General features: G+C 35.6%; 1 protein-coding gene across 7 annotated transcripts in view; it reads right to left on the reverse strand.

The window, feature by feature from the left end:
- Positions 1 to 23,940, reverse strand: part of DLG2 (discs large MAGUK scaffold protein 2) — a 1,520,398-nt gene that overhangs the window by 445,615 nt on the left and 1,050,843 nt on the right. For all 7 annotated transcript variants that reach the window (XM_031963714.1, XM_031963717.1, XM_031963716.1 and 4 more), the window contains one exon: positions 16,438 to 16,594. In XM_031963714.1, the coding sequence (XP_031819574.1) occupies positions 16,438 to 16,594 (157 nt within the window). The remainder of the gene's footprint in view (positions 1 to 16,437; positions 16,595 to 23,940) is intronic.

Consider the following 23,940-nt stretch of genomic DNA (forward strand, 5'->3'; position numbering starts at 1 on the left):
AGATACACTTCATTTACTTTTTTAATTTACATTTGGCAGTATAAGATAAACATAAATGAGTATTCATATTATTCATAGTTTCTCACATTCCTAGATGAGAATTAATGTTAAATAGCAATTTATTCCTCCTCAAAAATCTACAAATAGATAAATAGTTCAGGATTTAAATTATCCCTGCTTAACAGATATGGAAACTGAAGCTTAAATAGGATGATACCTCAAAGGCCAGTTCATCTAAATTCTCCATTTTGCTAGAGAGGTAACCAAGGTTAAGGGAGGTCAAGTAATTTGTTTAAGATTACAAATTGGTTGTAATTTGAATTGATAGATGGAGTTTCTTACATTGAGGAAATCACAGATTTGTCTTTTATTCAGGTGTTCATTTATTAACTGTGTAATCATGTTTAAGTTATTGAAATTTCTCTGTTCTCAGTCTTATTGTATGTAAAATGGGAATATAAATACCTCAAACATATATTACGTGTCCAATGAATGCAGAACACTATACTAGGCACTTAGATTCAAGGTTCATCTATGATACTGTCCCTGACTTATGGAACTTACACTCAAGCAAAGAGGAAAGATATTAACATAATCATAATGATAAATTATTATTGTTCAGTTATTTCAGTTGTGTCTGATTCTTCACAACCCATCTAAGATTGAGGATCATAGTAAAGTGTTATGTGAAATCTTGGAAAAGTGAATAGGATACCAAATTTGGAGTCATAAGATTTGAGTTCAAGTAAGTCATAAGATTTGAGTTGAAGTACCATTTCTGTTTTTTACTGTTTGGCCCTGAATAACTTCCAGTTCTAGATCTATGATCCAAAGTCTGTGAATGAAAAAAATAACTACCCCCAGTGCCTTGGAAGGACACAGTAGGTCAGAGATGGGGAAGTGCTTTGTAACCTTACCAATCAGCAAAGAATGAAATGATCAATTCCCTGTCTAGGCAGTAGACTTGCTCAACTTAGGTCTGTTCTAATTGTCAAACATTCATATGATGCTGACAAAAACCTCATCTATTAATTCTGACTCGGTTCACTTTAATCTAAGAATTACAGGACTCAAATATTTTCTTAAAAAATTACATATACAAGAAATATGAAGAATTTATAAATTATTAAACTACATTAAAGGTTAACTCTTGGCTCTTCAGTGAACCTGATCCTTTAAACAGTTGGACTTACAGAAGTGCAAGGCATCCCAGATGGGCTAGAATTTTGAACTTGTGTCTTTGGGGAACATAGTGGCTTTCAGCACCTCAGGCTTTTCACCCTCTGAAGTGTTCAATTTAGACTTTCATAGAAAAGAGAGCCAAAAGTGCTGATCCTGGAATTAACTTATCTGCTCCTTAATGAATATCAAACACACAATAGAGATGTGTTTCTGCATATATTCATATATATATAGAAATATTTATATGATGTAACATCTTTTAAAATATATATATTGCTGAATCATTACTCCATTTACTTTTTCTGTGTCTTTCAAAAATGGTTTGCTTTCTGGAGCCATATTTGTATCGGTCCCATTCCACTAAGTTTTTAATAATAACTTTTGAAGTAAAATTCTTTCCCTCTCCGAGAATATAATTTATTTAAATTCTGCGCAGATTGTGCAAGCAGAACAAAATAGGACGACTCCAAGGCAGTCATAGTCTGTTATGGCATGTTTTGCTGCCATCTTGTGGATTTTTAGGAGATAGTTCTTTTTGTTGAAACTAGATTTAAATGTGTTTGTTAATTCACCTAGGTCACTCACAGTGGTTAGATGTGGGAGGGATGGTATCCATCAGCTGCTCCTCCTGTCTCATTTTCCAGGTGAGGAAACTAAGACCAGAGAGGGGGGAGGGGCCTTCCCAAAGCCATATAATTACCAAACAGCAGAGCTGGGACATGGATCCCGAGTCACCAACTCTTGTTTAAGTACAAATGGAGAGAGAATAGGTCACAGTAAAGATGAACTAGATACGTTAATAGAAGAGACACAATGAGACTGCTCAAAGGCTCTCATTAAGACTTGATGGGCACAAGATTCACGTTAGACTATGACTCTGGAAGGATAGACCTTCTTTATTAAAAAGGGCTGAAATGGTCTTTTTCCCCCCTTTCTTTAAAAGAGAGGGGCATCATTGAAGATTAAAATGATGTGCCCATATTGAGGAAATCCAGGAAGCAATATCATATATATATATATATATATATATATATATTAGGGAGAGACAGAGACAGAGACAAAGACAGAAATACAGAGAGACAGGCAGACAGACACAGAGAAACAGAGAGAGACAGAGAGACAGAGAAACAGAGACAAAGAGTGACAGAGACAGAGAGACAGAGAGAGACAGAGAGACAAAGAGTGAGACAGAGACAGAGAGACAAAGAGACAGAGACAGAGAGACAGAAATAGACAGACACACACACACAGAGAAACAAAGAGAGATAGAGAGAGACAGAGAGAGACACAGAGAGGGACACACAGAGACAGAGACAAAGAGACAGAGATGGAGAGACAAAGATAGACAAACACACACATACAAAAAGAGAGATAGAGAGACAGAGAGACAGAGATAGGCAGACACACATACAAAGAGAGACAGAGAGACAGACACACACAGTGACATACAGAGAGACAAACACACGCATATGAAGAGAGAGAGACAGAGAGACAGAAAGACAGACACACACAGAGACATACAGAGAGACAAACACATGCATATGAAGAGAGAGAGAGACAGAGACAGACACACATACAGAGAGAGACAGAGAGACAGACACACACACAGACATACAGAGAGACAAACATACACATATGAAGAGAGAGACAGAGAGACAAAGAGACAGAGACAGAAAAAACAAGAAAGGCAGAAAGAAAAATGTTACTGCTCATCTTTAAAATAAAATAGATTTGGGAAGATCAAATTTTAAAAGGTTCAGAGAAGAGACTGGTAAGACCCCATAGTTTGGAATTCTGTAGGGAAATGCTAATTAGGGAATTGGGGGCAAAAGAAGAGAAGTTCTCAAGAATGAAATTTTGAAAAGTAACAATTCTTCCAAGGGGGTTAGTAATATAAGTTGTATAAAGAGACAGTTGTGAATATACCTTTTTTAGTTATCTTTGATCTTCAGACACACAAAGAAAGGATGATACAAAAGCATATGAGTGATTTGTTTACTGGTTTGGCTTTTTGTTTCTGTTTCTGTTTTTTTGATCCAAAACTTTGTCTTTCTGACTCTGAAGTCGCCTTTCCCTTCATTTTTTATTTTTTCCCATAAAATCACAGCGAGGAGTGAGTTGTTAGTGATTAGAAAATCTAAGGGTAAAGAAAATGATTTTCTAAAAGTATATTGGATTAGGATGAAACAAGAGATATGCTCATTATTTGAGGATAATAACAATAATAATGATAGTTGATATGAATATGTGCAAACACACCAACATATATATACATATAAATTTATAAATCTCAAAGTTCTATATATGTATGTTCTATTATATAATAGAACTTTGAGATTTTATAAAGCACATGACATATATTGTTTGTTACATACATATTATGTGTAATCTAGCTGCCAAAAAATGAGCCTGCATTTATAAAATGTTCTAATGTCTTAAAAATGCTTACAAATATAATTTCATTTTACCCTCATAACAACCATGGAATATAAGTATTATCATTAGTTTCATTTTGCAGAAAGGAAATTGAGGCAGAAAGAGGTTCCATTATTTGCCTAGAATCATATAATTAGTAAGCCAGGTTTGAACTCAGATCATCCTGACTCTTTACAACCCTCATACTTGGGTACCATTATTATCCCCATTTTACAGATGAGGAAATTAAGAAAAAGACAAGTTGTGTCTTACCTAGCTATTATGCCTTGCAAATCACTTAAGCTCTTTTTGCCTCAGTTTCCTTATCTGTAAAATGAGGATCAAATGAGATAACTAGGCAAAAAATAATAGCTAATTTTTATATGATGCTTCAATGTTTTTAAAGTGGTTTATGAATGTTATCTCATTTTATGCTCAAAATAACCCTGGAAAGTTGGACAGACAGGATGAAAATTGTCGATGGAGGAAAGTACAATTGCTTAATACTTACTTCTATTATCTCTGCTAAGGCAGAAGCAGTATCTAAAAAGGACACACAAAAGTGGCTAATACTGAGCTGCTACCCAGTGATTCTTGCAAAATTCTGGAACATATTATTAAAAAGGTAGCTAGATCTAAGAAAAACGAAGTACAAATCAAAAAGGGTCAATATAATTTCCTTCAGAACAGGTCCTGCAATATTATTCTGTTTATTATCTTTGTGATTTTGCAGACTATAATTTGTGTCTTCATCCTTATTTTTATACCTTCAGAACTTGGTACGTGCTTTGCACGTAGTAATAATAAATGTTTATTGTTCATTTTGTTTGATGCATAATTTATGTTTATGATTTTTTATTCATTAATATATTAACACATATAGTATTAAAGAATAAAGATGTGAGAGACCTATTCTACACTAAACCTAGAACATTGTATTTAGTTCTATGTGTCCCATTTAAAATTTATAGGGCATTCAGAAGAGGGAAATTAGGATAATAAATGATCTCAAGTTCATGTCCTTTGAGCATCTAGATGTTAACAGAATTGTGCTTACGATTCATAATGAATTTGGAGCCAGGAAATTGTTCATTTATTTCAGTCATGTCAGATTCTTCATGACCCCATTTGGGGTTTTCTTAGCAGAGACTATAGAGTGGTTTGCCATTTCTTTCTCCAGCTTCTTTTACAGATGAGGAAACTGAGGTACAATTAAGTGACTTGTTCAATATCACACAGCTAGTAAGTGTTTGAGGCCAGATTTCAATTCATGGGAATGAATCTAACTCCAGAAGAAGGGTTTAAGTTTGACCTCTGATAGGTGAGTGTAAGTCCCTTAATCTATTTTAGTTTCTATTTTCTCCATTTGAACTTGCTGATTCTTTGGATTCCTTTCCAGTTTAAAAGCTGTGAACCATTGAGCCTATGCTTTGATGACGTTCACCTTCAAACAATTAGAGAATTCTGATTATTCTCAAAAGTTGGCGCTAGCAAAACATGGAGGTTTCAGATATTAAAATTTAGGTTTGATATAGGGAAATTTTCCTAACAAAGTCATCTCAAAGTGAAGTGAGATCCACTGGACAGGTTATACCATTCTTACTTGTTTTGTTGGAGTTGATCTTTTCATTTACATTGCTGTAGCTATGGTACTGTTGATTGACTGGATGGACCTAATTATGCTAGAGTTTGTTTGACCTGGCTTTGATTGAAAACTTAAAATGGACAAGTTAGCACTTTTATTCTAGATAAACTCTAACCCTAACTCCCAAGTCCATTAATTAGATGAAATATCTATCACTCATTTTCCAGTGATCATTACAAAATATAGCCTGCCTCCCATAGTTCTTTGGAATCTGATTTACGGCTTCGTAGCTCTTGTTAGGATACTTCCTCAGAAAATGTTTGTGGCCAGCTGTAAATATCAGATCCAGGTTCTGATTACAAAAAGGGAAAACGTGTGGTCTCCTGATGTAGTTCTGTTTCCCTTTTAAATTACTCTTGTTAGAAATATTTTCCTGCTATCAATCCTAAATCTATATCTTTGCAACTTCCATGCAATGCTCCCAGGGTTGCCTTCTGGGAATAAATGACCACTGATCATATATGTAACAGAAATCAATCAGTTTGGTCAATATGTTCCTGAAGGAATAGCCAGGGTAGTGAATAGGAATCACAGGATCTGAGTTCCAGTTTCAACCTTTCCATAAATTAATTGAGCAAATCCATGGTCCACTTTTGGGACTCAGTTCCTTCATTTATAGAATAAAACTTCAGATCAGGTGATTTCTATGGCCCATGTCAGTTTTAATATTATAATTTTGTTCTTACTGACATTAATGATATAAGGCCCCAAATCTGCAGTATAGCCTAGAGTTAATAATTTGTTTAAATGGCTACTGCAGGTCCCTGTTTCCCATTTAACTAAAATGTGTAGAGCTAGACTGGCTGCAGTTATTTGTGTCTCAATAACTTGTAGAGTATTACATTATGACCACTGAGGGAAATTCTCTGAGCATAATTTGGCAATAACTTTCAAGCTATTGAGCTGAAGAGAGACATTTTATACTCCTTTGGTGTTCTAGTGCATGCAAATAATTGCGATTGTCATTTGAAAGCCCACGTGAGAAGGAAGATAGTTGATTTTTACTGGTAAGTTAATTTTTTAAAAATAGCCTCCTGTGTCCTTTAGTTTATTCCAGAAATTTTCCATAGTACTGCCTTTCTGGAGACTAAATATCATATGAAAAAATTGTTTCCTTAGTCTCTTAAGGATCATTTCAAACCCATGTCAAAAATGCTCTGGCACATGCTTAGATGAAATCAATCAATCAGCAGCACAAAGATTATAACAATATAAATAGAAGAGACAATCACCATTAAATAATCAACAGTGAATGGTAAAAAATGACAAAGAACAAGCATGGCCCCAAGTTCATTTATCCAGAATGCTATACAGCACACATGGACACAAAGGACTCGGAGTAGAAGTTCCACTTCTTGTCTAGACTACTGAAACAGCTTCCTAATTGAGTTCCTAACTTCCAGTCTTATTTCTTTTGAATTTTTCATCTACAAAATTATGAAAACAATTTTCCTAAAATGCAAAATTGACATGCTGCTTTCAGGCTCAAAAAACTTTGGCCACTTCCTCTGTCTGTAGAATAAAATACACAAATTTTCAGAATTCAAGGTCTTTAGAATCTGGTGCCAGATTATCTTTCTAGACTTATTGCCCTTGGTTATCTTGAATGCGCACAATATCCTATCACAATTAGCCCACTTCTCATTTCTTGAATTTTGTCTCTCTCCTTCATGCCTTTGTATAGTTATTTCCCTATTCCTAGAATTTCCCCCTTCCTCACCTCTACCTCTAAAATCTCTAGCTTTGTTCAAGGATTTTCTTTCTTCATATTCCTCTTCTGAAAAAAAAAACTTTTGCTGATGTGTTTTGATAATTCTCTTTCCTTTCTCAATCTTATCTCCTATATTCCCCTATCCCCTGAAAGAGTAAACTCCTTGAAGGCAGGGATTGCCCTTAGGTGTCTTTGCATCTTCAGTGCCTTGCATACAATTTGTGCTTAATTATTGGTTGATAAATTATATTGGAAAATATCACCATATTATGCTAAAAAAGAAAACTGAAATGTTCTTATCACTATAACATATTTGTGAGAATGTTATAGACCTTCCTTGGTACCCAAGCTCACCACTGCTGATCATACAGTCTGAGATTATCTTCCATTTATATATTTTGTTTGTAAGTAGTGGTTTGTATTGTTGTCTCCTTGGGTAGAATGTGTATGTGCCTTTAATACCCACAATGGGAGACTCAGGATTCTTGAAATTCAAGATGGAGCAGTGGACTAAGTTGAGTAAGAGTCCACACTAAATATGGCATTAATTTGGTAAGCCCTCAGAAGTTCAGGGTCCCTAGGTTGTCCAAGGAAGGGCAAACTGAACCCATCAGAATGGAACAGATCAAAGCTTCCATGCTAACTGGTTGAGTCATATATTTCATATATTTGAGTCATATATTTCCAATCTGCCTGAGATCTAGTCTAAAAAAAAGTTAGAAGCTCCTTATGGGAAGGAATGATGCTTTCCCCTCCCTTCTTTCTTTGTATTCCTAGGAGATAGCACAGTACCTAGCAAGCACATAGTAGACACTTAAAACTTTTGCTAACTGCCTGAATATTATAGATACACATATCTCTTTTAGTTATTGCTAATTAAAATATGAGAAGGGAAGGGATAGGATTTTGCAGACTTGTCAGTGTACAGACTATGTCTTTATCATTCAACTGATTGAGAGATATAGGAAAAAAGAAAATCTCACTTTGCCCATGATCTTTTAAATATAAGAATATTTGATTCAGTTGAGTAAAATAGAACTTTAAAGGCTCTTTCTTCAATGAGATGTTTTCCATGCATGTGTTAATGAGTATGGAAGATTTATTCATAGTCACAATGACAGATAAATGTCTTTGGTGTTCTGCTGCTTCAATAGCAAGCATAACATAAAAAGAGGAGTCATTTGCCCAATCAAGGTTTTAATCTTTGGCACAAATAATGCTTTGAATGAAGTCCAAATGCCAGAATTCCTGAGACTTAGGGATGCTCCCCAAATATTTCTTTTTTTCTGATGACATTGCTATAAATCAAATCCTATAAGATTCTAGGGCTCTTTCAATGAGAATCATGTTCACTTCAGAACAGATTAGTAATCCACCCTGGAAAAAACAAATTGACAATGAATAAATTGTTTTAGGTTATGTTGTACAATTGCATGGAGAGTCCATTGAGTTAATTCATTAGTATACATATATATATTTCATATATGTGTATGTATGTATACACACATACACATATACATATGTGGAGAATGAGAGAGAGAGAGGAGACAGAGAACAAGAAAAAGAAAAAAGAGAGAGGAGAGAAGAGAAAGAGAAGAGAGAGAAAGAGGAGAGAGAGAGAGAGAGAGAGAGAGAGAGAGAGAGAGAGAGAGAGAGAGAGAGAGAAAGCATGCATTTATCTAAGGGTAGCTAGGTGGGTTTGGTATGAGGAAGATTCATGTTCATGAGTTCAAATCTGGCACAGACAGTTACCACCTGTGTGATGCTGACTTCAGTTTTCAAAGAATCAAAATTTCAAGAGGTTTAAAGGAGAATCAAAAGCCGCAATGGTAGGAATATAAAAGCTGCAGTCCATTTCCATAAATGACATGTGCAGGAGAAGATTTTGTAAAAGCTGTCATAAATGATGTGAACAAATGGTAACAGATGGCCAGCTCACGTGTTGCATAGGTTCCTGGGAAATACTAAAGGCCAACAGGGAAGCCTCCTGTATGTTTGATAGAGAGATCTTCTCTAGGGGTTTTACTGACAAAGACATACAGTTTTGGACACAGATAATATGAGAATTTGGTTTCCTTGACTAATCATATTTGTTGCAAATTTTTTTCTTAAAATACATATTAACAGAAAAATAAAATAAATTAAAAGATAAAAAAGAAGCACAGAAATGAAAAACATGGATGGGTTGCAATCTATGCTGATGATGCCATCAACAATGGCTAGTGAATCAATCAACACACATTTATTAAGTGCTCACTATGTGCCAGTCATCATGGTAAGTTTTGGGGATATAAAGAAAATCAATGAAGCAATCCTTACTTGTAAGGATCTTACATTCTAACAGAGGAGATAGCAAGCATTTCTTTCTTTCTCTCCCTCCCTCCCTTCCTCCTTCTTTCTCTCTGTCTCTGTCTCTGTCTGTCTGTCTGTCTCTATATATACATATATACACATTTATATGTGTATTTATGTACATGTAAATATATATGTATATATACATATATGTATACTATACATACACACACACACAAGGGCATCAGTGCTTATTTAATACACTGCCAGCTTCAAGCCAGACACTTAATAAATTGACTGACTCACTCATATCACATATTATTCTCCCCCTCTAGAATGGCACTAATCAGTTTTCTAACACCAGTTGACTTTTTGTCACTCCAACTTTTTTTTTAATTACTAATTAGATGATGTAGTGGACAGAGCACTGGACTTATAATCAGGAAGACCTGAGTTCACACCCAGCCTCAGATGCTAGCTATGAGATCCTAGGTGAGTCATTTAAACTTCTTTTTGCCTCAGTTTCCTCATCTGTAAAATGGAGGGGAAATAACAGCACCTACTACCTGAGGTTATTGTGAATTTAAATAAGATTATATATATATATATATATATATATATATATATATATATATATGTAACCTTGTACATCTTAAGGCACTATATAAATGCTAGTTGTTATCAAAGCTGATATTAATGGGTGTCCCCATCTAGAATATTGTACTTTTTAATAAAGTCTAAAATTTAAAGGAAGTTAAAAAAAAAAAGAAAGTGCTAATGGTGGGGTTATTAGTAACAGAGGATTTAAAATGGGAAGGGACCATCTAGTACTATCTTTTTTCATGTTGAGGAAAAAGAATTGCACTGAGGTACATGAATTACATGAAGTCACAGAACTAGTAACTGTCAGAGCTGAGATTAGAGTCTAATCCTTGGCATTTTCAAATTCATGATAACTTTCCTTTTTATACTGGTGGTTGTGGTGAAGAGGCAGCACAAGATTGCTGCCTTAGTTCCTAAGGGACTTGGATTCAAATATTGCCTCTGACAGGATCCATGCAAGTGGGTAAGTGACAACCTCTCTGGGTTTCAGTTGGCTCATCAGTAAAATAAGAGCGGGATGGAGGTGGTTAAACAAATAGCTTCTAACATCACTTTTAGCTCAAAATCTATATATTTTTTTTATCTTTTGCTGTCTACTTTGTCACAGAGAGGAAGGGAAAAGAAACAGAATGTCAGGTCTTACTACTGGTGTAATAGAAATAATGAAAAAAGAGGCTCTATGGTTTGCAAAAGGAGGGAGGACAAGTGTTATAATCCCTATTTTATAACAGTAGTAGGGAGAGAATGGGTGGGAGATTGTGTAGAACAATGCACATGAGGTCAACATTTTTTGAAGCATTAATTTTGCTGAATTATTTCCTTCTCTCTTCGTAAGTTTTTTGTTGTTGTAGAGAAAGGCTCTTTATTATTAAGATACGAAGGCAGTGGATACACTAGGAGGAATCTATGTTGTGACAGTTCCTAAGATTCAGCTATATGCTGTTTGGCTGAGGCTTTTCCTCTGAGGAATTATCGGCTCTATCAACTATGGCTCTGGAATACATCAATTAATCTTAACAAACTGGTTCATTTGAGGATATATTGGGGAATATTGTTGTTCCTCAGTTGTTTGTCATATCCAACTTTTTGTGAGTCCCTTTGTTTTTTGTTTTTGGCAAAGATACTGAAGTGGTTTGTCATTTTCTTCTCCAGTTCATTTGACAAATGAAGAAACTAAGCTAGATTTGAACTTAGGAAGATGGGTTTTTCTGTCTTCCACTCACTGGAAAATGTGGGTAATATAAAAACAAAAGATATCAATATATTTTCTTAACAAAGTATCAAAGGCAAAGTAATTTTAGACTAACTGCAACCATCTTTGTAGTAGACATTTTCAATTTTCTCAAATTCCTAAGGTAAATTAAATTAAAATTAGCATTGTTTATCCAGGCATCATTTGTTCCCAGTTAATAAAACAGCTGCTGCATTTCTCTTCTGGTGGAAGATCTATATCTGCACATTTCTCTTGGGAAACCATTCATGAAGTATTTAAACGTATATCTGCAAAGGTTCAATGAGATCCTTAAGATTTAGGAAGTGGCTCTCAAATTCCTGAAAACTGAAGAAAGCAAGTTACCTGGAAGCATCAAGAAAAAGAACACTTCCCATGTGACCTGATATTACTTTGTCTTTCCTGGAGCTACTGCTTTTTAGGCTAACCCAAGACCAAATATTATGGGTAGAAAAAAGGCCTAGCTAATGTTCTCTGCTATTAGATGCTCTATAGAATAAATGTATGAGGAAGAAAGTTTTTTGATCAATAGGACTGTGCAATGAATAGAGAAAATTATATTCCTCTGCCCACCTTCTAATAGCATATTTCCTGATTCAGGAGGCTATGACCCTGAATCTCTGGTACAGAAGAATTGAAAGAGAAGTTACAAGAAAATTGTTATTGAGAAGTCTGCAGAACCCAGATAGACTCCTTCCTCTTTAGGAATGCATACACAATTCTAAAGTAGGAATCACATCGGTCATGATTTTAGTAACTGTATTTGTAATGGAGTTCTTGAACAGCCCATCTGCAGCATGCTCTGTGTCTAGTCCAGTTATGAACAGTAGATGGCATCCACCCATCCTAAATGTACTATCTAGACACAAAGATTTTTCTTTCCTTTTTAATTTTCTTGAAGAAAAACAATTATAATAATAAAAAAACTTTGCTGACATTTATGTAGCACATTATGTAAAGCAAAGAACTTTATAAATATTGTCTCATTTGATCCTTATGACAAATCTGTGAGGCATCTTATTTTATAAATGAAGAAACAGACTCAGAGAGTGAGGAGAGTGCTCAGGGTCACAGTTATAAAGCAATGTAAGATGATAGTAAGAAAGAAGGGTAGTTTGTTCCATTTACATTTATTGTTCAGTCATTTTCAGTCATGTCTGATGTTTTCCCCTTTGTGACTCCATTTAGATTTTATTATTATTTTTTGGCAAAGATATTGGACATTTTCTTCTCCAGATCATTTTACAGAGAGGGAAATTGAGGGAATAAGGGTAAAGTGACTTGCCCAGAGTCACACAGCTAGTAAACGTCTAAGGCCAGATTTAAACTCAGGAAGATAAGTCTTCCTGATTCCAAGCCAAGGCAAAATTGATTGCTTAATCCTGATGGCAATCACTACTGTTTCTTCCAGAAACTTGTCTGGTTTGAAGCTGACACGTAATGAATACCTCTTGATTGATTAATTATATTTACTTTCCACTTCCATGTCCAGTAGTTTCTATAAGATTTAAATTCCTATCCTTAAAAGTTCCTTTATTTGGTTCTGTTATCTCCCTATCATCCCCCAGATGATACAGTGGATAGAGTGTTGGAATGAGAGTCAGGAAGTTAGGAGTTCAAATATAGCCACTTGCCAGCTGTGTAATCCTGGGCAAGTCATTTAGTCTATTGGAGTCTTAGTTCCCTTATCTGTATAATGGGGAAGATAATAACACTGAGGAAGAAAAAGAAAGAATAGGAAGGAAGGAAAGAATAGGACCCCCAGAAATGGGTTAAAATATTTTCTGAGAAACTGTCACACTGGGGAAGTCCTTCCACCTCTATGTGCCTTTGTTTCTTATACAACAGAGTTTATATTCATATCTCTCAGATTAGCTAAGATGACAGGAAAAGAAAATGATGAATGATGGAAGGGATGTGGGAAAACTGAGACACTAATACATTCTTGGTGGAGTTGTGACCTAATCCAATCATTCTGGAAAGCAATTTGGAACAATGCCCAAAAGGCTATCAGACTGTGTGTACCCTTTGATCCAGCAATATCTCTATTGGGTCTGTATCCCAGAGAGAACATAAAAGAGGGAAAAGGACCCACATGTGCAAAAAAAGTTTGTAGCAGCTCTTTCTCTGGTGGCAAGGAACTATAAATTGAGTTCCCTCAGTTGAGGAATGCTGAATAAGTTATGGTATATGAATGTCATGGAATAGTATTGTTCTGTAAGAAATGATGACCAGGCTGATTTCAAAAAGCCTGGAAAGACTTACATGAATTGATGCTAAGTGAAGTAAGTAGAACAAGAGAGTACTGTACACAGAAACAACAAAATTTTGTAATGATCAACTGTGATGGACTTGGCTCTTTTTAACAATGAACTGATTCAAGGCAATTCCAAAACACTTGGAATGGAAAATGCCATCCACATCTAGAGAGAGAACTATGGAGACTGAATATGGATCAAAGCATAATATTTTCACCTTTTACTGTTGTTGTGTGTTTTTGTTCATTTCTCATTTTTTATCTGATTTTTATGCGTTAGGAATATAGAAATATGTTTAGCAGAATTACACATGTTTAACCTATATCAAATTATTTGCTTTCTTAAGGAAGAGCGAGGAGAGGGAGAAAGATTGGGAACACAAGGTTTTGCAAACATGAATGTTAGAAACTATATTTGTGTGTTTTTGCAAAAATAAAAATATTATTAAAACAAAAACATAAAATAAAATGAAAGGTTTGGACTCAATGTTCTCCAGGTTTCCTTCCATCTCTAAATCTTAGATCCTCTGAAACCATGATTAAATCCAATGCTCTTTCCACATCGCATCTGCTGGTTGTTTCAGTGATCAGATATGGTGACTTAGGTTCAGGGAGGGCAGGGATCTGCTAATAGTTTTTCATTTATTTGGGTTTTCTAATTCCTGTTGACTAGCTCAGAAACACCACATCTTTTCCTCATGTGGAATTTTCAATAATGTCAATGGGAATTAGTTCCATGGATTTCAAAGAGTCTGGGTAGCTACTATCATGAAGGATAACACATCATGAGGCTTTTCCATGACTCTTGCTCTCGGGAGTCAGGATATTTCATTTCCCCCTATACCAAAATCAATACTGAAAGTGAAGATGTATGGGCATTTGAAAATGATTGTTTGTCAGGCAGGAAGGATCAACATTTGAGGTTTCTACCAATGATGGAAGATAGGTGTTTTTTTTTTCCCTCTCTGGGCATATTGAATACAGATTTCATTTAATTACCTTGCAATACGCCACAGGACACCTCACCTCCTCTGCCTGAATTATGTGGTTGTGAGAAACATTAAGGAAATTAAATGGTGAGAGCTGAAGCATAAACTTCAGGTCCAGTTCTCCCTAAAATCACAGAAATTAGAATTGGAAGGAACATTAGAGATCATTTAGTCCAACAGACTCATTTTATACAAGAGGAAACTGAGTCTCAGGGAGGTTAAATGAATTTTCCAAGGACACATAACTGATAACTCCTGGAGACAATTCATTTGATGCCATATTCAGTGCCCTTTACACAGAGACAAACCTGGGATGTGCCTAAATAAAGTGTGTCATTTCAAAACAACTTGTAATTGGAAAGGCTAGTTTGGGGGATAAAACCTTTGTGTGTTTTAAAAGATTTCTTTCTTTTCACCTCTGTCCAAAGGGAAATTGTACAATTATTACATAGAAATGTGAACACATCATCCACATCCTGCAATCTAACACATCCCCTAATTGACCAGCAATATATTCTAGAATTGTAAAAAGACTAATGAGTTTGATTAAGATTGCAAAGGACAGCCAATCCTAAATCAGCAAAAGGAATTCTGGGAAGGAAGACACCACTTTTTAACCTAGATTCCCAAGGAAGTCTCAGTAAACAGTATTAGGTGCTTGGTCTAAAGAATTTCTTTCCTAAGCCTAAAGAACTTTCCTTAAAAATTAGATTAGAAAATCTAAGGTATCATCCACTTTGGGATTGGACAATTATAGTTATTTTTTTGCCTCAGCTAGTGATTTCATTAATATAGATATCTCAGTGGTAAAGCTCAGTGGTAGCTCTATCCCTAACCCCCATTTTATAGATTAAAAACTAAGACCCATATAAGTGAAGGCTTTACTCATAGTCAAGCAGGTTAATAGCAGAGCAGTGACCTAAATGCATATCAATGCCTCCAAATCCAATACCTCATTCTTTATCCAAAAAAAGGTAAGAATAGAAAAATGGAGTGAATGGCAGGCTTGGGCATCTGATTGTGGTGGCAAAATCACAAGATTATAGATTAAGACCTGGAAGGGACCTCAGAGTTGTTAAGTTCAACCTACTAATTTTTATAGATAAAGAAACTGAGGCTCATAGAAGGGAAAGAAGTAGCTCAGAATCAAGCAGATGGTAAATAGCAGAACAGACCTAAATGCTTGAATTTAGATAGATTTATTGCTGCAGGTGATCTCAGAGATCATCCACTTTAGTTTATTCATTTATCATATGAGGAAACACAGGTTATTCTGCTAATTCAAAAATTGACTGATGCTACTCCCCTCAGTCTCCCCTGTCCTCTGATTGGGGGCTAAATTTTTCCCAGTGCCCTCCTGTAAAGTACATTGGACTTTTCAATGTTGCTCAATGTTGCCACATTGTAGTTGCTCTTCTGATTGGTTTCAAATTCATGGAAGAAAATGCTTCTACTCTGGCTAACTCCTAAAGCATCCAGACTCCTTACCCCACTTTTCTGCTTCCTTTTTCTCCATTAGATTGAGGGCAGGAATTGCCTTCCTTTTTAATTGGGCTTGGAACATAGCAGGTGCTTAATAAAGGTTCATTGGAATGGATTGGATTGGAAGTGACTAACCTAAGTTAATACAGATAGGAAATGATTTAAACACAATATTTTAATGCTAATATACTGGATTATCATGTACTAAATGTCAGAAGAAAGTAGTGTAGGAGGGGAAGACTACTTAGGAATTGAGTGCAGCAAACCTGGGAACCAAGGACAAAAAGAGGCTCTTGATACAGAGAAAGACGGGAGGGTTTTCAACAAAGTTTTCAGTAATTGATGAAAGGATGGACATAAGTAGTTTGGGACCCCAAAGCAAAAATTCCTCTACTCCAGTTCAGAAAAAGATGAGAACCCTGAAAAGCTGAGATCAGCAAGCACTGGAATTGTGGTTCATCTCCTGTACAACCCGATCACCATTTATGCTACATTGCACACCTGAGACCCACATAACTCCATCATCTTTGGTTGTGTAATTAAAAAGCTTTTATAGGCAATTGAAAGCAACTTTCCCCTTAGAGCTGTTTGGCCCAGAAGGAAAAAAAAGATTTAAAAGAAAATACTCACGGAAAGAATCTGGTCTCCTCTCTGGAGCTCCCCACTCAGGTCTGCTGGTCCTCCAGCTAGAATAAAGGATACGAAGATACCTTCTCCATCTTCTCCGCCCACAATGTTAAAGCCCAGCCCTGTGGAGCCTTTGTGTAGGACGACTTTTCGAGGCTCACTGTGGAGACAAATGGCATTATTTAGACCTGTGACTGACTAGGGAACAACAATGGTTGTCTTTTGGTGTATTTTATCATGTATATCTATACATAGATATCAGAATCTTTATGTTTATATACATATAGAAGGTAAACCAGTATACCCAATCTTAATCTCTCTCCCAAACTGCAGTCCTACATTAGCAACTGAATATCAGACATTTCAAAATGTCTGTACCAAAGGCATCTCAAACTCAACTAGGAGATAACTGAACTCATTATTTCTCCCACATTATTGTCAAGAGTACTTCCTTTTCCCCAGCCATCTAGACTGGAAATATTGTTATCAATCTCTACTCACTCTACTGTCCCTCAACTCAACATATCCCATCTGCTGTTAAGTCTTATTATTTCTACCTTACAACATCTCTTGTATATATTCCCTTCTTATCATCCACAGTCATCATCCCAGCATAGGTCCTTATTAGTAAGTGTCTAAAATACTGCAATATCCAGCTGGTTGATTTCTTAGCTTCACTCTTCTTCACTTTTTTTCATTCTATTCTATCTTATGTTCATCTGCAAATATGATTTTTCTAAAGTGCAGGTCTGACCATGCTATCTCCTTATTCAATAAACTTCAGTGGCTCCCTATGACCTCTTGGATCAAATAGATATTCCTCTATTTGGAATTTGAACTTTTCACCACTTGGCTCCTTTCTCTTGTCTAACCTTAGACTTTATTCCCCCTTCACACATGCTATAATCCAGTTACATAGATCTGCTTACTGATCCAAAAACATCATTGCTTCTGCATTGGCTACTCACATTTTGAACGCTTTGCCTCTTTACCTCTCCCTCCTAACTTCCTTAGTATCAAACAATATTCAGTTATTCTCATTTTTTGTAGGAAGGCTTTCCTGATGCTTATCCTTTCTACCCCTTAATTCTTTCCTTCTGAGATACCTTCCATTTTGTAGGAGTCTTTTTTTTACCAAATTATTTGAATGCTTCCTCCCCTTCCTCCCCCCAAAAATATGGGCTCCTTGAAAGCAGGTACTCTGTTTTTGCTTTTCTCTGTAGGTCAACTCTGATCAGCTTCTGAGAGCAATTTTTAAATTTTATGTGTAAGCATTTATGCCTCAAAAATTAGCAAATACTACAAATTAGGGTTCAATTTATTGTTTTTTTTTTATTGTCTAGACTTAAGAAAATTATGGAGAAAGTATTAATAATGAAAACTAAATTTAAATGCCTATATGAATTTTTTTTTCCTTTTGGAGAGCCTGGTTGCTAAACACTTACAAGCATACCCCTATAAATATTGCTTGAATTTAACAGGAACTCAATAGAAGTTTCAGAGAATTAAGTCACCAACAGATGAGAGGCCTGCTGACAGGAGACTAAGAATAATAACTACTAATAATAAGCATTTATTTAGTACTTAAGGTTGGCAATGTGCTTTATATTCATCATCTCATTTAATTCTTTTATTTCTTATAATATCCTTACCCTAGTGCTAGGAACAGTACTTGGCATAGTGCCTGGCACATAGCAAGAGCCTCATAAATTTGCTTTCAGACAGACAAGAAAGATCACTCATCTAGGAGTCAGACAGACTGGGTTCTTAATGCCACATGGAGCCAGTGTGACTTCTGAAATTGGTAGCATAAAAAATTATTATCCCTAACAAACAGGAAAATTGATGAGAGATAAGCGGAGGGACTTGCCCATGGTCACATGGTTAATGAGTGTTGAAGCTTGGACTTGAACTCAGGTCTTTTGAGTCCTAAAACTTTTGTTCTTTCAACCATATCATAGAAATTTGAAGAAAAATAAAATTTTTATAAATACATATTTGTATATAAAAATAAAAAAATTAAAGACATAGAAAAAATGTAATATAATATTTATATTTTATTATATATTATATACATATTTGTTTATTATAATATGTAATATATTATATTTATATTTATTATAATATATAAATATAATATATTATATTTATAAATATTATATAAAATATAATAAACCTTTAATAAAAACCTACTGGAAAGAGCAAAGTATTATTTCCAGGTATTGCCATATTTTTTCCTTTCTTTTCTTCTTGATCTCTCCTTTTACTTTAATTTAGCACTCTGTAACTGTCTTATACAACATAGCATTTATTCATATTATGTCTGTCATTTCTGTCATTGCTTCCTAATGATTTCATGTCTATAAATTGTGTATCCCCAACTGTAGTATCGATTTTTTGAATGCTGGGACTATGTCATTTATTTCTTTTCTGTCCTCCATATTACCAATAACAGATAAGGCATTCTTATGTATTCTCAGTTCCAAAATTCAATGGTATGGGACTTTCTCTTTATTGATGGAGATGAATGCCCTGTCCTAGGTGAAGGGAGGGACAAAATTGGTTCCAGTCCTTATAAAAGAATCCCTTTGATCACCATTTGAACAGTCCCCTTTGGGGAGTCATCACTTGAATACTCTTGGCTTTCAACTTTGAGGGAGAAAATGGAAGATGCTAATTTAATTTCAGGGTGCTGAAAAAAAGATTCTGGGAGGACATGAGAAGAGCTGGAAGTCCCCAACATGTCTCTATTCCCAGTTTGTGACTCTAGAGACTATAGGGAGTTTCATCTTGGATGAGATAAAGGACATTCTCTCTTGTTGAACAAGAGGAGAGCTCCTTCACTCAGATATCTAGTATATATTTTCCTATGTATATCTTTTCTTATTTCTGTTTTGCTATGATTTGAATAAGTGGGTTTCTTTGCTATTCACTGTTGGTATTCATTGTGCAACTGCCATTAGGTGAGAAAGGGTTCAAGCTTATGGCCCCTTTTATCCTCAGAAATGACAGAGCAATCAGAAGTTAGATGGAACCCAATCATCGTCTAGATGAACAATATTTAAGGAGCAAATAGATATACTTCCAGCCCAGTGGTCCCCTTCTCTGAGGAGAGCAGATTGTTCTCAGGTCCAATCTTCTGTTCCCTCTCCTGTCCCTTGGAGAAGGGGATGGAGAGGCTAGAAATGTCTATTTTGCCTCCCTTCTAGTCATGTAACAACAGGTCTCCTTGCCCCAGGTGAGCTTCATTCTACCTGTGGAGACTTCTTCCTTTTCCTCACATAGTAGCAAGGGCATAAAAGAAAACTTGTCAGGAGATATGAGATCTGGTCATGGCTCTGACAATTGCTAGCTCTGTCAATGTGGGCCAAAGTCCATCTATCTAATCCTCCATGTTCTCATCTCTAAAAGGAGGATATTAATAATTGTACTACTTAACTCACAACATCGATTGAAGTACTTTGTAAATTGTAAAGTTCCTAATATGCCTGTTCCAACTATTTTTCTCACTACTCCTTAACCCACTGTCCCCTGAACCTGATCAGTTCTATGTATAAGACTTTACTCATCACATTTCTCTGGGAATCCCTTCCCTTCATCTTCCTCTGGAACCCTCTGAAACCCTGTATTAGATATGCAGTCATGTTTTGTTCTTTCCTAACTGGAGGGCAAGTTTCTAGACAGCAAGGTCAAGAGCCTACATATCCTTTTTTATTCCCTCTGAGTAGCACACAGTTATAGACAGAGTTGGTATTCAATAAATATTTGTTGATAACTCATATAGAAATATGTTTTACATGAATGCACATGTATAATCTATATCAAATTGCTTGTCTTCTCAATAGGGGAGGAGGAAAAGGAAGGAGAGGGAGAATTTGGAACTCAAATTTTAAAATATTAAATGTTAAAAATTATTTTTACATGTAAATGGAAATTAAATATTAAATAAATATACTAAAATATTTGTTGAATAATGAAGATATCAAAGAATTAAAATCTAATTTTTCTTAATGAATCTTAATAAATTTCATGATATTAAAGACCTTAAGTCTCATCAATATGGACATAAATTATCATAGAATTTTAGAGTGGAAAGGAAACTTAGATTTTTATCTAGCCTGACATTTTAATTTTGTCAATAAGAACACTGAAGTTCAGAGAGAGAAATTACTTGTGCAGAGTCACATAGCTAGAGTTATTAGAACTCAGTTCTGCTCCTCCAGTTAAGAGCTCTTTCCTTTAACCAAATTGTTTCATTCTTTAGTACTGGAAAGCAATATATTGTAGGAGAAAAATAAATAAAACAACTCTGCAAATTTTCTCTTTGGCTATATCCAAAAAATATGCTTCATACTGCATACTGTATATTGAGTCCATCACTTCTCTATTTAAGAGTAGAGGAACATTCTTTGCTTTGGTGCAATCATGGTTGACCAGATAAAGTGATTTGCCAAAAGTATAGCTCTGACTTTACCATATCCCTACTTAATGAATTCTGTTGCATCCCCTTTACTTCAAGGATCAAACACAAACTCCTCTTTTTGTCTCTTAAATCCCTCTCCAGCCTGGCCCTAAGCTATTTTTCGAGCTTCCCACTTCAGAATTTATACATCATTCTCCACCCCACAATCTATAGTACAACAAAAAGGAACTTTTTACTTTATTACACAGGACACTTCATCTTTGGCTTCTGCCTTAATGTTGACTGATTCCAGTGCTAGCAATATGCCCTTCATCCTCCCTCAGTATCCTCCAGAAGGCAGCTCAAAGACCACTTACATTTATCCTTTCCTGACCCTAATAGCTTATGCTTCCCCCTCCCCCACAACTGCCTGCTAATTTTATCCCTTCTTATTAGTTTTATATTCCAGATGTATCTATTCTAAATATACTTATAAATTCTGTTGTCATTTTATTGGTATGATCAGAATATTATTATTATAATATATTGCAACTATCTTTTAGTTCTGTTGTGAGGATCTTGAAGGGGATAAAATTTGAAAAGAGCTTTGAAAACCTTAAGTCTTCTTCTACTATTATGATGATAGTTTTTTTGAATAAAGTTTACATTGCCATGTTGTTTGTCCTTAATTCTCAAAGAGGATAACTTCATCAGGGAGGTGATGCTATAATATGCAAGTGAATTGGATTTAAGTGAAGGAGGGCTATGCAAGGTCACCCACCTCACTTTCCCCTCCAAAGCTATCTGGGTCCAGTAGCCAGATATAGATCCCAGGATAAAGTGGGAGACCATGGCCATTTTAAGCTAAGATCTTCAACAGGTCTCAGTCTGACTGAGTGATTAACGACTATGCCTTAAACTAAAACTGCTCTGACTCTCATAGACTGGTCAACCTTAGGTCCCAGGTCAAGCTCCAAGTGGTCATTGTCTGAGACTGACTCAGAGTGAATGCAAATAGTAGTCATTTATGTTTGATGAATGAAATGTTGTTGAGACTTCTGTAGGAGAATACATTATAATATAATGTAATATAATATGATATGATATGATATGATATGTTATGATATACCATAGTATTATAGAATGTAAAATAACACAATATAATACAACATGTAGGTATGGATGAATTTTTCATCTTCATATACTTCTTTAACTATGATTTTTCCAGAGATTTAATACAACGTCTATCATTCTTGTGAAATCTGTCCCATTCAATTTTACCTTTTTAATTGTCACTTTAAATGTGACTCTCAATATGAATTATTGGAAAACTTTCAATAGCTGGGGACTTGGAATGGTGCCTACATTATCTGCTTGCGGATGTCACCAGGCGGCAGCAGCAGCCCCCATGCTGGCGATCTGTGTTCTCTGGGGGTGCTGTGGGCTGGCAACATTGATTGGAGGGGTTGTAATACACGGCTGCTGTGGTCTGTTGTTTTTCCCTTAGACCATATGGCCAAAGGGCTCAGGACCAGAAAGGGATGTAATTAATTATTTATGCCTTTTCCCTGTGCAGACTGTTGGCACTGAGGTCTGAGCATCTGGGACCTCAACAGCTGATTCTCATCAGTGTCAACAGGTCCTTGCTGGGAACATTCTGCTTCAGCTGGTTAGTTCTGGGGAATAAGCACCTCCATAGGACAGACAGCTCTAAGATGTACGTTTTTATCTACAGGCCAGGAGAGGAAAGCCAGGAGAATGTACCAAAAAGCAGTATGTTTGTGTGGTGAAGCAGAAAGAATACTGGACCTAAGATTAGAATTCCTGGATTCAAGGTCTAGCTCCACTTATCTAGTTGTAAAAATGTCCAGAAATAGGTAAAAAAAAAAAAAAAACGCTAGAAGCTTGGAATGGAAACCCAAATCTAGCACTTACTGTCTGTATGAGCATGGAGAAATTTCACCTTCCTCACATCTGTGAAATGGGTTTAATTACTTTCTTAAAAAAACTTTGTAAACCTCTCTGTGTGTGCTTGTATATGGAGGTTGGAGGGAAAATGCTCTATCTATGAGGCACTGATCGCTATTATAAATAAGCCAGATCTAAAAATAAAAATATTTACTGTTCTAGTCCCAGATCTACCACTTATTAGCTGTGTGATGATGAACAAGTTAATTATCTCTTTGTTGTTTTTGATCTATAGAATAGCAGTTCCAACGAACTTCAGAGGAGGATGGTTTTGGGAAATACATTATGATTCTAGTTAAGAACACAGAGAAAGCCCCATTCTTTTCTGAATTATTAGTTCTGTACAGCAATAAACAACCATATTATTAAACATCTCCTATGTCCTATGTAGCATGTGGGGTGATTGGGGGCATACAGTAAAATATTAAATATCATTTGCCCTCAAGGAGATTATAAAGGAGAAAAATTATATTTTATTATACAGGAGAAACAAATAAATACAGAATATATAAGATGCAATGAAATTCTGAGAGAAACCAAAAAAGGCTTTGTGTAGGAGACAGAGCTTTAGATAAGCTTTGAGCTAGAGATGAGTGTTCCAAAACCAAGAAAGGTAAGGAGAAAAAATATTATAGATATAGGGCAAAGGCACAGAGAAAAAAGATAGGGTATTATGTATAGGTAACAGGAAATAGAAGGAAGGAAAGAAATGAGCTTACTAAGCATGAGGTACTGTGCTAAGTACTTTACAAATATCTCATATGATTCTCACAATATTCCTGGATAATAGGTGCTATTATTACCATTTAACACAAATGGTAACTGAAGTTGATGGAGGTTAAGTGCCCAGGGTCACACAACAAAAGTAAGTGTCTGAAGCAGGTTTTGAATTCAGATTTTCATGACTCCAGGCTCAGCACTCTATTCACTGGGGCACCTAGCTACCTCTAGAATACTTGAAGTGTTTAAAGTGGACTAATGTGAAATAAGTCTGGAAGGATGCAGAGGGTGGAGAGGCATTTAAATTGCATAAAGCAGAGGAGTAAGAATTTTATCCTGGAGGTCACTAAAATTTTCTGAGGGGAGTGATGTTTTCATTTGGCAGCTGTGTGGAGGATGGATTAGAGAGAAGAAAA

The sequence above is a fragment of the Sarcophilus harrisii genome, chromosome 3, assembly GCF_902635505.1.
Source record: "Sarcophilus harrisii chromosome 3, mSarHar1.11, whole genome shotgun sequence".
Lineage (NCBI taxonomy): Eukaryota > Metazoa > Chordata > Mammalia > Dasyuromorphia > Dasyuridae > Sarcophilus > Sarcophilus harrisii.